The sequence below is a fragment of the Capricornis sumatraensis genome, chromosome 8, assembly GCF_032405125.1.
Source record: "Capricornis sumatraensis isolate serow.1 chromosome 8, serow.2, whole genome shotgun sequence".
NCBI classification, from domain to species: domain Eukaryota; kingdom Metazoa; phylum Chordata; class Mammalia; order Artiodactyla; family Bovidae; genus Capricornis; species Capricornis sumatraensis.
In genome coordinates, this window is record NC_091076.1 from 93,815,545 (window position 1) to 93,829,028 (window position 13,484).

The following is a 13,484-nucleotide window of genomic DNA, read 5'->3' on the forward strand; positions in this document are numbered from 1 at the left end:
CTGGGTGCCTCATTTCAGAAGTGAGACTAGGAAGAGAAGATGAACAATTCCCTGGATTATCTGGCCTACCCTGTAATTGTCTCTAATCATAGACAGAGCACATCCTTCAGGAAGAAGCTGGACTTTGGCCACTACGCATTCCATAAGAATAGAATACAAATAGGTATGTGGGGCAATTTAAACTGGACACTATGACTAGGATTCTGAAACGGCTCACCTTAAGAGATGTTGATGGTAAACCAGAGCAGTACACAGCTTTGCAATGATATGGCCTTATCTGCTGAGTCTGATCAAGACGACATTAGCGTCAGTGACAAAATTTATCTTCCACCAGGGAGTTCCCTTGATGGAAACACTCATTTAAGCTCTTTCAAGCCAAAAAGCTAGACAGAGGATGAGACTGCAGCATTCAGTAGCCAGGTTAGTCATATTGGGAAAGAGTGGGAGAAAGGCTCTTTCATTAGCTTCAAGGAACATTTCTGTCTGTAAATTTTATTTTTCTCAGCTCTCATCATGCTTTCATGTCTGCTCAAAACTCTTCAAAAGATGTCAGTTTGGGAAAGTCAACTAAACCAGAATCCCTGAACTGAATTGGTTCAGAATTCAAACTTGTAAGGTTTTAATCAGTGTCATTGTGTAGAATGTGAGCAGAGTCTCTAAGGCTACTAACAGGATACCTGTGACATAACATTGCTCTCTTTACTTCCTCTCCAGTGAAGCCTACTGTTGATACCAAACCTCCAGCAGCGCACACACATCACATCTTAAAATTGAGCAAACTACAGGTATTTGTTCTTGCCATTTGCAGATGTACCTTATCTATGTCCCAAAGAGGTCCAGTTTCCCAGAGCCTTCTAAATACCCACTACTTCCTCCTCCTCTCCATACACCACCCCTGGATTCCTCAGCCCTGCTCTTAGTCTCCACTATAGCCCCCAGTTTGCCCCTTTCCCATAATCCCACAGGAGGGGGATGCTCACCACTGTGAGAGGGAGCACCACATAGTGATGATGTCACCATGGTGGGGTGGGGTTTCTCACCAGGGTGAACAAAAGAGAATCGACAAAATTGAATACGAAAACAAGCAACTGTGTCAAAAAATCGCCAATGCCCACCGAGGCCCCGCCAAGGTGGATTGCTGGAACGAATATTTTTCCAAGAGGTAGTATTATTTCTCTTCATTTCATTTTCTGAAAGTCAAAACTGACTTCCCTTTGTTGGGTTTTAGTACTAGACACATACTTAAGGAAAGTTATCCTGAGGGATAACCAAAGAGACCATGTTAAGGAGAAAGAAAACCACCCCAAACAAGAACCTTTCTCTAATGCTAAAGAACTAACTTTTATTCCCTAAGAGATTCTTTGGAGTCCTATTTAGAGTTTGTCACAGGAAAGCACTTTTGTAAAATGGTGATGAAAACTGGGATTTTAATATACCATTCTTAAAATTGTTTCTGGAACTATTTGCTGAGCAACTACTATGTGCTGAGCACCAGGCATACCGAGGTGAAATGAGATGTATATTTCCTGACCTCAAAAAACACAAGGTCAGAGAGAGGGGACATTTATGCAAATAATTATGAAGTCTGATCAGGGTTACAAACGGAATGTATGCAAGGAAAGATGAGTGTGTATCTCTGTGTGTCAGTGAGTAGGGGAGAATGTCAAGATGTCTTTTCTGATCCTTGTGTATTTAAAACCAGGTTGAAAGCTGAGGGGAGTAAGGTGAACCAAAGCTATTACCAGCTATTTGTGATTTCTGGGTAGACAAGATCTTCATCACCTAAACCAGAGATTCTCAATCCTGGTTTCATATAAGAATGCCTGGGGAGCTATTGCAAAATGCTAATCCCCAAGCTCCATCCCAGACCAATAAAGTAGAATCTTCTAGTAGGCTGCAGGGCTGAGAACCACTGGCCTTAACCTAAAAAAGCTTTGCATGTTTCCCAGAATGTGGTCTGGTTTAATAGGTTCTCAGGGCTCCATGGAACAGCAGGCTCCCTGCACTCAGGCAGCCTGAATTTCTGACATCATAACTTCATCTTCTCCACTCCAATCTGGAAGGAGAATTTTATTCTTCACCTATTTTAGGATTTTTTTTTTTTTCCAGCTTAAACAGAGAAACAAGGAACCGGGAGCTAGTGAGAATCACTGTGGAAAACCAGGGCATTCTGAAGAGGCTTGGTGATCGCAAGCCACACTATGACCGCAAGTCGTCGGAGTTAGATTGGCAGGCACGTGGGTACTCTGTGATAGTTTTATCCACTCACAGAATCTGGCTGTGTTCAGAGGAGAGTCAGTCTCAGGAGAGACCCCTGATTGTTGGAGGACAAAATCACGAGGAATGTAACAATCTGTAAAAGAAAAACTGCCCAGAGCCTACAAAGCTAACAACAGGAGCAAACCTTTCACCAGCTAAGGACATCTTGGTAGCAAAGTCATTATGTGACAGCTTCAGAAAATATCTGGTAACATCTTCCCTCATCCCTTAATTCATTTAGGTTGAATGAGCAAGCAAAGAAGATGAAGAGTATACAATTCAGTATGTGGTTGATTTGTTTCATGTAGGGACAATCCTGCAAGAGGTGGGAAAAAAGCCATCTGCAGTGTTTTTATAAACTTCCACTCTCTGGCTTTGGTCTGTAAGCCTTTTCTAAGACCCATAGTATTTAGAACTTCAACTTTCACACCAGCACCTGGGCATTGACATAAATCTTTCTGATTTTTTTTTCCTTCAAGAATTCAAGACGCTATATCAGAAATACAACCAGATATCTTCTCTCCCGAGATAAATAGGTATGTCTCCACATGGCTGCTCTTTATCAGAGAACATGGTGATCACAATTGATGCCAAAGCCCTAAAACCCATGTAGATGGAGAACAAGGGGCCCAACCAAGGGGTGAATTTTGCTCTTCTGTAATATTGATTGGCCATCCATTTGGGGGCTAGATTCCATTTTTGTTTCTTCTCTCCATATAAGGAGGAAATGACTGCCTTTTGTCACCAGCTTTGAGGCTTTATGTCAGTCTAAGTGGAAGTGATTTGTTTCCGTAAGATAAATCACTCGGTCTTGTGGCTTTAATGTTATGCTGAAGTTATATTATGGGTCTCTGTCACTGTTCAAAAGCACTATTGTGTTGGCATTTTGTATTATTTCATATTATTAGTGATGACTAAGTTCCCCTGCCCTGCCACTGCCCCTAGGAAGAAGGATAAATGGACACTCAGGCTTTTCAAAGAATAATTCTGTATAATTGATGGCTCTCCATTTCTCTCCCTCTCCTCTCCTTGAATGCAAGGTTACTCACCATGGATAAGACAAGAGAAGGCCCTAGGATTTCTTAGCTGCTTAGGATTTCAAGGCACTCCTAAGTGGCTGAATGCTCAATCTTAGGATGCTACAATAAAGCTTGGAACATAAAATGAGTAAGTTACATGTAAAATACCCAAAGGCATTAAGTTCCATCCCCAAATGGAGACAGAATGGGGCAGGCAGAAGGAGAGATCCAACAAGCACTTTTATTGGGGGCTATGAAAAGTCTTAATGAGAGAAAGTGACAGCTTTTTAAAGCATACACCATTACTACCACCCCAGGCAGGAAGAATAGGTTGAGTGAGATGATTCAACCACAAGCTCAGCTCTGTGGAAATGGAAAACAAAAAGCACATGAGGAACAGACAACACAGAGGAAAAACACCATTAGTTTCTCTGTGAATACCCAGGATTGGAAAAGAATGCTTCAGTGAGATTTTCATGGACTCTGTTCATTTGTAGGGAGAAGCAAGATTGAAAATGTCAAAAATATCTCAAAACACATGACAAGACAATGTTACATGGCTTCTGGGATTGGTCATGCTGGTTTTGAGCCTTTTTAAATGTTTTATTTTGAAGGAGAGGAGACCTTATATGTTCTTATCAGAAATAAATGTTTTATTTTAAAATAGATTTACAGGAAGTTACAAATAAATGTATGGTGAGGCCTCCTGCACCCTTCACCTAGCTTCCCCCAATGTTAACATCTTATCTAAATATAGTACGGTGTCTCCAGGAAAGTTGACATTGGTACAATCTATAGAGCATACACAAACTTCACCACTTATACATGCACTCATTTGTGTGTGTGTGTGTGTGTGTGTATAACTCCATGCTGTTTTTATCACAAGTGTGGTTTTGTATTAATATAAACACTTTCAAGACAGTTAACTGTATCGTTATGGAAAATACTGTACCACCTCTTTTGGCCACAGCCAGCCTCTTCCTCCAGCCCTAAACCCTGGCAATTACTAATCTGTTTTCCATCTCTATAATTATGCTTGTTTCATGAGTGTTACATAAATGGAATCATGCAGTATGTAATCATTCTTTTCAGATTGTTTTTTCCACTCTATAGAAGTTCTTTGAGGTTCATCCAGTTTGCATGTGTTGATAGTTCATTCCTTTTTATTGCTGAGTGGTATTCCACGGGATGAATGTACCACAGTTTATTTAACCATTTACCCATTGCAGGATATTTGGGTAATTTCTAGTTTTTTGACCATTATGAATAAAGCTGCTATCCACTATTATACACAAGTTTCTGCATGAAAATGAGTTTGATTTCTCTGGGATAAATGCCCAAGAGTGTACTTATGGGATTATATGATAAGTCCATTTTAAGAGAAATTACAAAACCATTTCCAGAGTGGTTATACCATTTATATTCCCACCAGCAATGAGTAAGCCAGTTTTTTCATATCCTCATCAGCATTTGATGTTATTGCCATTTTTAGTTTGGGGCATTATAACATGTGCAGTAACATCTCATGTGGTTTTAACTTGTATTTTTCTAATAATTAATGAAGTTGAACATCTTTCATATGTTTATTTGCTCTCTGCATATGCTCTTTGGCAAAATATTGGTATATTTGCCCATTTTCTAATTGGGTTGCTCTCTTTAATATTGAATTTTGAGATTTCTTTACACATTCTACACCCAAGTCCTTGGTGTTGGATATGTGATCTGCAAAATATTTTCTCTGTAATTTGTCTTTTCATCTTTCACAATGTAAAGCATTTAAATTTCGATGGCATTCAATTCATCAATGATGAGCTTGTTCTGTATCTTGACTCTGTCATGCCCATCTCCTGGCTGTGTGTATTTTGCCAAGTGCTACCACCTGGGGAAACTGAGTTAAAGGTACACAGGATCTCTCTGTATTATTTCTTTCACACATGTCAATGTACAATTACCTCAAAATAAAAAGTTTAAAGAAAAAAACCAGTGTGTGCAAATACAAATTCAATTTTAAGCTGATTCTAGTTCATCTCATTCTGAGGAGCCTTTCTTCTAGACATCCTGGTGAGAAGCCTGGCAGCCATCCTCTACTCCCTCTCTTTCATCCCTTCCTCTTCCCTGCCTATTTTAAATCTACCCATCCTCCCAGTCTTTGTATGTACTACTGCCCATTTCAGGCATTTGTGATTTATAACTGGTATTATTAATGGGAAAATATGCCCATATCACTTTCTAGCTTCACACCTTCAATGATTTGCCATTCCTTCCAGAATGAGCCACACATTTCAATGTGGCCTACACAATATGGGCCCCTCACAATCTTGTTCCTTCTGTCTCAGAAGCCTCTATCAACAGGAACTTTTATTTCAAGCAATGTAAACTGACTTTGTCTGATTTTAGTGAAAAAATATATAATTTATTGAATGAAATAGCTACAGTATTTGCTAGAAAACTGCAGGACCCAGCTTCAAGCGGCACATTCAAGGAACAATGCCCCAAGTCTTGGTGTAGAATTGGTCTGTGGTGCTGTAGCGCACACAGTTGCCCTTGTTCTACCAGGAATGGAAGATTCCTGACCTGCTAAGTTCTCATTGATCTGAAGTCTTTGTGTCACTAGCTCTAAACTCCCAGTCAGTGAAGGTGTATATCTGATTGGTGTAACTTAGATCATATGTTCCCATTCCTTATCTGCAAGGGAGGTTGGAAGAGTATTTGCATTTTTCCAATTTTGAATATGGGTTGTGCTTCTCATTCTTGCCAGAATAGGGAATTTTCCCCTAGTTCAGATACTAGGATTTCACAAAAATGACAAATGCCTGTAACCTTCAGTTCTGTTCAGTTGTTCAGTCATGTTTGAGTCTTTGCGACCCCATGAACCGCAGAACGCCAGGCCTCCCTGTCCATCACCAACTCCCAGAGTTCACCCAAATCCATGTCCATCAAGTCGGTGAAGCCATCTAACCATCTCATCCTCTGTCATCTTCTCCTCCCGCCCGCAATCTTTCCCAGCATCAGGGTCTTTTCAGATGAGTCAGTTCTTCGCATCAGGTGGCCAAAGTATTGGAGTTTCAGCTTCAACATCAGTCCTCCCAATGAACACCCAGGACTGATCTCCTTTAGGATGGACTGGTTGGATTTCCTTGCAGTCCAAGGGACTCTCAAGAGCCTTCTCCAGCACCACAGTTCAAAAGCATCAATTCTTCGGCACTCAGCTTTCTTTATAGTCCAACTCTCACATCCATACATGACCATTGGAAAAACCAGAGCCTTGACTAGATGGACCTTTGTTGGCAAAGTAATATCTCTGCTTTTTAATATGCTGTCTAGGTTGGTCACAACTTTCCTTCCAAGGAGTAAGTGTCTTTTAATTTCATGGCTTCTATCACCATCTGCAATGATTTTGAAGCCCAGAAAAATAAAGTCAGCCACTGTTTCCCCATTTATTTGCCATGAAGTGATGGGACCAGATGCCATGATTAGCCTGCAACCTTACGTCTCATCATTCCTTGCCTTTTTCAACTAACAGAAGACATGTTTTCTTCTCATCCCATTCATCTGTTTTCCCCTCGAGCCAAAAAATCCATAGTTCTATGCCTTTATCTGGACAACACCTATACATTACTTATAAAGAGAGTGGTCCGTTCTCTAGGAAGCTTCCATGAACTGTTCAGGTTATATCAGATATTCTTTCAAATGATTTGGAGATTTTCCTATCGTCCTTCTGTGACTGAATTTGAATCCATTATGGTCAGAGGACGTACCCTATATTTCCAATTCTTTTAAATTTGTAAATATGGCCTACCTAGGTAAATATTTCATGGGCATTTGAAAAGAATGTATATTGTGCTGCCATTGAGGGGAGTGTTTTATAAATGTCAATTCGATCCTCTTAGTTGATGGTGTTCAGTTGTTTTATGCCCTGGATAACTTTCTGTTCTAATTCTATCAGTTGCTGAGAGTAGAGTGTTGAATCCCCCAATTATATCCATAGAGTCATCTATTTCTTCTTTTAGATGTCTTTTTTTTTTTTCTCCCTTTTGGCTGCACTGGGTCTTCACTGCAGTGCATGTGGGTTTTTTTTGTTGTGGTGTGTGAGAGTTTCTCTTGTTTAGGTGTTCAGGTTTCTCTTGCCACAGTGTGTGGGCTAAGTCGCCCCACAGCATGTGGGATCTTAGTTCTCTGACCAGAGATTGAACCCATGTCCCCTGCACTGGAAGATGGATTCTTAACCACTGGACTACCAGGGAGGTCCTTAGCTATGTCAGTTTTCGCTTCATGTACTTTAAAGCTCTGGTGTTTGTTGCATACACATTTAGGATTGCTCTGTCTACTTGGTGGAGTGATCCTTTTACCATTATATAATGTTCTTCTTTGTCCCTAGTAATTTTCTTTCTCTGAAGTCTACTTTATCTGATAATAATATAGCCTTTTAAAATTATGCTTTTTAAAAAATTGTTTGCATAATATGTGTTTCCATCTTTTCCAACTACTTTTGTATACTTGTAGAGGACATATAGTTGGATCATTTATTTATTTATTTTTGGCTGCTCTGGGTCTTTGTTGCTTTGTGCAGACTTTCTCTAGTTGTTTTCTCTAGAGCAGGGGCTACTCTTTGTTGTGGTGCAGGGGCTTCTCATTGTGGTGTCCTCTCGTTTCGGGTCCCAGGCTCTAGGCGTGGAGCTTCAGTAGTTGAGGCTCCTGGACTCTGGATTTCCGGCTCAGTAGTTGTGGTGCGTGGGTTTAGTTGCTCCACAGCATGTGGAATCTTCCTGGGCCAGGGATCGAACCTGTGTCCCCTGCATTGACAGATGGATTCTTATCCATTGCACCACAGGGAAGTTCAGGTTATGTTTTCTTTTAATCCACTCTGCCAATATCTTCCTCACTTTTAGAATATAATTATCTTATGTATTTCCTCTATATACACTGAACACTGCATCAGATGGTGACATAACTTTTGTTATCCAGAAAATATGGATAAAGAAACTCAAGGGGTGAAGAATAACCTATTTACTTCTAGCTTTAAATGTTCAGTTGTTTTTTCCTTTCTGAATGTCCCAGCTTCTGCCATTTTGTTAATCATTCTTTAAGAGTTAGTCTCAAGAAATTATGTTAGTTTCCCTTTACTGAAGAATGTCTTTATTTCCTCTTCATTCCTGAGGGATAGTTTCATCACATTTAGGATTCAAGAGTGAGAGTCTTTGCTGTCAGCACTTGATAAATGTCATGTCACTTTTTCAGGCCTGCACAGTTTCCTTTAACATAATATTAAAATAGAATTTGCGTTGGTGTTCCTTCCCATTGTTTCTCCCTCTTCTTAAGTTTTTGGTTTTGGGGGTTTTTTTAGTCTTTAGCTTTCAGGAGATTAATTATGATGTATCTTGGTATGGATTTCTTTGGGCTTATCCTATTTTGAGTTTATCAGCTTCTTGAATCTGTAGATTTATATCTTTCACCAAACTGGGGGAATTGGGGGCTATTATTTCTTTGAGTACTTTCTGGCACCACACTTTCTCCTTATGGGACTCTGATGATACAAGTGTTAACTCTTTTGTCTGTAATGCTTTTTTCCAGTTATTTGTTCACATTGCATAAATTTTATTGATCTGTCCTCAAGTGCCCTGATTTGATCTTGTCACTTCTACTCTACTACTGAGTCCATCTGAGTTTTCAATTTTTCAATAACTTTATATCATTTCCATATAGTTATTTCTCATAACTTCTATTTCTTTGTAAGATTATCTGTTTTTAAAATTTTTTCTAGGGAGAATTTGTTATTGATTGTTAAAGCATTTTTATTACAATTGTTTTAAATTCTTATTAAATTCCAACATCTGAATCATATCATACTGGTATTGGCTGATTTTTTTTTTTCTTATTTAGATTGGGGTTTTCTTGATTTGTATTATGATGAGTAATAGCTCATCACATTTCTATCTTGTATCCTGGATATTTGGGTGATTATCTTAGGGGTCTCTTAATCCTATTTAAATCTTCTATTATAGCAGATAGTAGTCCAGTTTAGGTGCTGGTATAAATTTCTGCTTCTTTTATGTGTCTTATTTTCAATGAAGCATGGTTTTCTGAGCTTTTGCAATGCTATTCTAGTCTGCTTGTTCTTTGGGTACTGCCAGGACTCCCACTCAGTCCCTTCTGGTGTCTTCTGCAGTGTGGGAATGTGCTTCCCTGGGCTGCACAGTGTTGCTGGGCTACCTTCTGCAGAGGGGTGGGCAGACATTGCTGGGCCTGGGTCTCCTTTTGTCACTGGGTGGAAGCCAGGGAGACATAGGCTTCATTCCTGCTATGAATGAACTGGGCCACCTGCTGGTACCCTGGTGTGGAGCTAGGGTGGGGCTCCCTGGTAGGTCTCTTCCAGGCTTCTTTCCCTCCCCTTTCCTGTCCTTTGGCAGAAAAAGCAAACTTTTCTTTCTTTCTTCCTGCTTCACTCCCCCTTTCTTTCTCTTCCTTCCTTCCTCCATTTTTTTCATTCTTTTTCCTTCCCTGTCTGTGCTATTGGTGGTTCTGGGTTGTAGGCCTTTCCATATCTCAGTTGGGTGTGGGAGATGAAAAGAAAGCCCAGGAAAGTCACCACATTGTTGTTCCTCAAATCTTGAGTTTCCCTACTCAACCCATTTTCTTTCCATCTTTCAGAGTCCTTTTATCATTGTCTTTTTAATAAATTCCTAAGATTTTAAGTTGTATTTGAAGTTGTGGTGGTGGTGTGTATACACATGTGTGCTCTGTAGTGTCCAACTCTTTGCAACCCCATGGAATGTAGCATGCCAGACTCCTCTGTCCATGGAATGTTCCAGGCAAGAATGCTGGAGTGGGTTGCCATTTCCTCCTTCAAGGGATCTTCCCAACCCAGGGATCAGACCCAAGTCTCTTGTGTCTCCTACATTGGCAAGTGGGTTCTTTACCACTGTGCCACTTGGGAAGTCATTTAGAGTTGAAAGTGAAAATGAAAGTTGTTCATTCATGTCCAACTCTTTGCGACCTCATAGACTATACAGTCCATGGAATTCTCCAGGCTTAAATACTGGAGTTGGTAGCCATTCCCTTCTCCAGGGGATCTTCCCAACCCAGAAACTGAAATGAGGTTTCCTGCATTACAGGCAGATTCTTTACCAGCTGAGTCACAGGGAAGCCCAAGAATACTGGAGTGGGTAGCCTATCCCTTCTTCAGCAGATCGTCCCGACCCAACCCAGGAATCAGTTAGGTCTCAGACCCAACTGAGCTACCAGGGAAGCCAGATTTAGAGTTGAGGAGGAGAGAAAAAATGATTCTACATCATCTTGCTCTGAAACCATAAGCTTGACTTTTAAAGGAAGCAATGGTTTGAGACTGTATTCAGAGGACAGGGAAAAAAAATAGATTCATATTGACTACACCAGATAGAGAAATGCTGCTTATTGTTTCTAAACTATATGATTCAAGAGGGCTTTGTGCATATGCTGGTCAGTAGTTAATAAAAAAGTCAACAAATGCTTTCTTTTTTTTGACACGTGATCCTGTGACTGCTGGCATAAATGGTGTAACTCTGCATAAGTGGATGCAAAACTGTGATGAGTCACATGTCTTAAAGCATGTATGTATTCAGTGGTAAAAGCACAATCGGCCAGTGTTTAACATAGCTAAGCATTGTCTATGAAGGACAGATGGTTGTAATTTTGAAAAATCCACTTCCTGCAGGGAGTGGAGTGGATGACAGAGAAGGTTAAAATTGCTGGATCAAGGATGGCAAACAAGATTAATCCACTTGCCAGTTCTGCTCAATTGAGACCAGATATCCAAAAGCAATATCTACATTCAGCAAGAGAGTGCTATTATCAATTAGTGATGTCTGCCGTGTGTGTAAGAGTGCGTGGTGGCAGCTTATTGGCCCTGCCTGTCTAATATCCTTGACCTAGAAAAAAGCCCTCCAGAGCTCACCATATTCTCTCTGGTTGGAGACACAAGCAGAAACCTTACCAGCCATTGAGGGCCCAAGTGGGAGAAAAGGGACGTATTGAAAGGTATAAAATAAGTAGATTTCTTGGTGTGAGGCCCAGGAAGACAAACACGGAAAAATTTTGCCCAGAGGCTCGGAACGTAAGTGTTATTGGCTAGAATGGGACTAGGAACTGAATTTATATACATTCCACCAATATATATTTGTAAACAGGTTTGTGGTTTTTAAAAAAAAAAAACACAACAGTTTTATTTTTACAAACAGCAGAAACACTTTACAAATGACCTGTCTCTGGGGCCCTATCCATTCCACTCTCACAGATTTTGTAGCAGCCAAGCAGCTGTCAACACAGTTTGCCTTCGGGGTGAGGAGGTTGCTTAGATAAGAAATAAAGCAGGCATCACATTTTAATGCCTTGCTTCACAATACACATGAAGAGGAAGATGAAGAGATGAAATAGCCATCTGAAAATCATTAAGAAAATATTGAAAATAAGAAAATGCTGAGTTGTTTGAAATTTAAAAAAAAAATCTGTTATTCAACCACTGTGCTCCTACAATGGGGGAAAAACCACCCAGTTGGGCCTTGCTAAGAGTTGGTTAGGATCTCCACCAAGGGGCCACCCTAGAGGACTTTTCAAGAGTAATTTTGACTTACATGGTTTTTGCCTGAGGGCTGATTTTAATCCTCTCCTGTATAATGGAGCTTCCCTGCTGGCTCAGAGGTAAAGAATCTACCTGCGATGTGGGAGGCTTGGGTCAGAAGATTCCTGGAGAAGGGAATGGCTGCCCACTTCAGCATTCTTGCCTGGAGAATTCCATGGACAGAGGAGCCTGGCGGGCTACAGTCCATGGGGTCACAAAGAGTCAGACATGACTAAGGGACTAACATGTTCACTCTTTTCTTTCTCCTGTATAATATACACAACTTGGTATGTGCCACTCAGCTTCAAAGAGCAGTTACCTTCCCCACCTGGTTCTATGTGCAACAGCTAAGACTAATTTAACTTGGTAAGAATCCAGTACTTTGTAAATACAAAGAGGTCCTCATCCTTTTGTTAGAAAGGTCTGAAGAATGTGATCCTGTTCCGTGGACCTACCAGGTTTATGAGCTATGTGGGTTGACCAAAAAGTTTGTTTGGGTTTTTCTGCAACATTGTAATGGAAAAACCTGAACCAACATTTTGGCCAACCCAATAGAAAGTGGAAAAGGTATCCTCGTGTAAGAAGGCAAAATGGAAATTTCTAAACAGGCAGCAGATCTTCTCCCTGGTGCTTTGCACTTTACCTCGCCTCCTTTTTTCTCATGAGGAAGAGCTCTTTCAAGAGCTGTAAGCAGCCTCTTTCAAGTCTTAGAAGTTGCAGCCATACTGCATATTATTGTAAATTCTAGCTGAGAGCACATTCCTCACTTCTAAGTCAATGGCTTAACAGGCAGCCCCAGTTATGGGGCCACAAAAGAGAGGCAGTATAGTGGTTAATGACCATCACTGGTATTAGAGTTGGACTCTAATATGATTCTGCCGTTTTTATAAAGCTGTGTGAACTTGAACACATTGTTTAAACTTTCTTAGCCTTGTTTTTCTCATTTATATAATAGGGATGATAAGAATCTTACATCAAGGAATTCCCTGGCAGTCCAGTGATTAGGACTCTCACTGACAACGGTACTGGTTCAATCCCTGGTTGGGGAACTAAGATCCCACAAGCCATGCTGTGTGGCCAAAAAAGAAAAAGAACACTACATCACAGGCTTGGTGCATTTGTCAAAGTCATGTAGGTAAAGGCCTTAGCGTAGACTCCTGGCACAGAGTAAAGGTTTATATACATTGGCTATTAAAAAGAAATACAATTCTCTGAAGCTAAGATGTATCACAAATGTGTTGTGATATTAAACACTTTCGCTCAGAGACAACCCATCAGGCCCACACTCAGAGTCTATATACTTAGATTTTGACGGTTCGGACTGATTTATTGTGATTTAGACATAGATTTGATGGGGGTGGGGGGTGGAGGTGTGGGGATCATCTGGTTTTCCATGACCTAGCATGTCAGGGGCTCCTATAATCCGAAGGAAGGGACAGGTGAGAACCAGGGCAACTGTCAGTAACGAGAGAGACAAGTGACAGAACAGAATAAAGCAAGCAAGGGTGAATTTTTGGAGTCTGAGGGTATATAGAAAAGGCACAAGCAGCCTTACATTCCACAAGAGTCCCTGAAAACACCCCCGTACCATAGAAGAGTGCAATAACTCATGG

The 13,484-nt window shown here is 40.6% G+C and overlaps 1 protein-coding gene across 1 annotated transcript; it reads left to right on the plus strand.

Moving 5' to 3' along the window:
* Nucleotides 1–39: 39 nt before the first annotated feature.
* Nucleotides 40–2,795, plus strand: CFAP97D1 (CFAP97 domain containing 1). Its single transcript, XM_068979189.1, has 5 exons — nt 40–163; nt 715–785; nt 1,044–1,162; nt 2,110–2,233; nt 2,739–2,795. Exons 1-5 carry the CDS (start codon nt 40–42, stop codon nt 2,793–2,795), a joined length of 495 nt encoding a protein of 164 aa, XP_068835290.1.
* The last annotated feature ends 10,689 nt before the right edge of the window (nt 2,796–13,484 follow it).

Coding starts and splice junctions, on each gene's coding strand:
- CFAP97D1 (XM_068979189.1), top strand. CDS start 40: ATGAACAATTCCCTGGATTATCTGGCCTACCCTGTAATTGTCTCTAAT. Junction 164..714: donor TAAGAATAGAATACAAATAG/GTATGTGGGGCA, acceptor CTTCCTCTCCAG/TGAAGCCTACTGTTGATACC. Junction 2,234..2,738: donor CGTCGGAGTTAGATTGGCAG/GCACGTGGGTAC, acceptor TTTTCCTTCAAG/AATTCAAGACGCTATATCAG.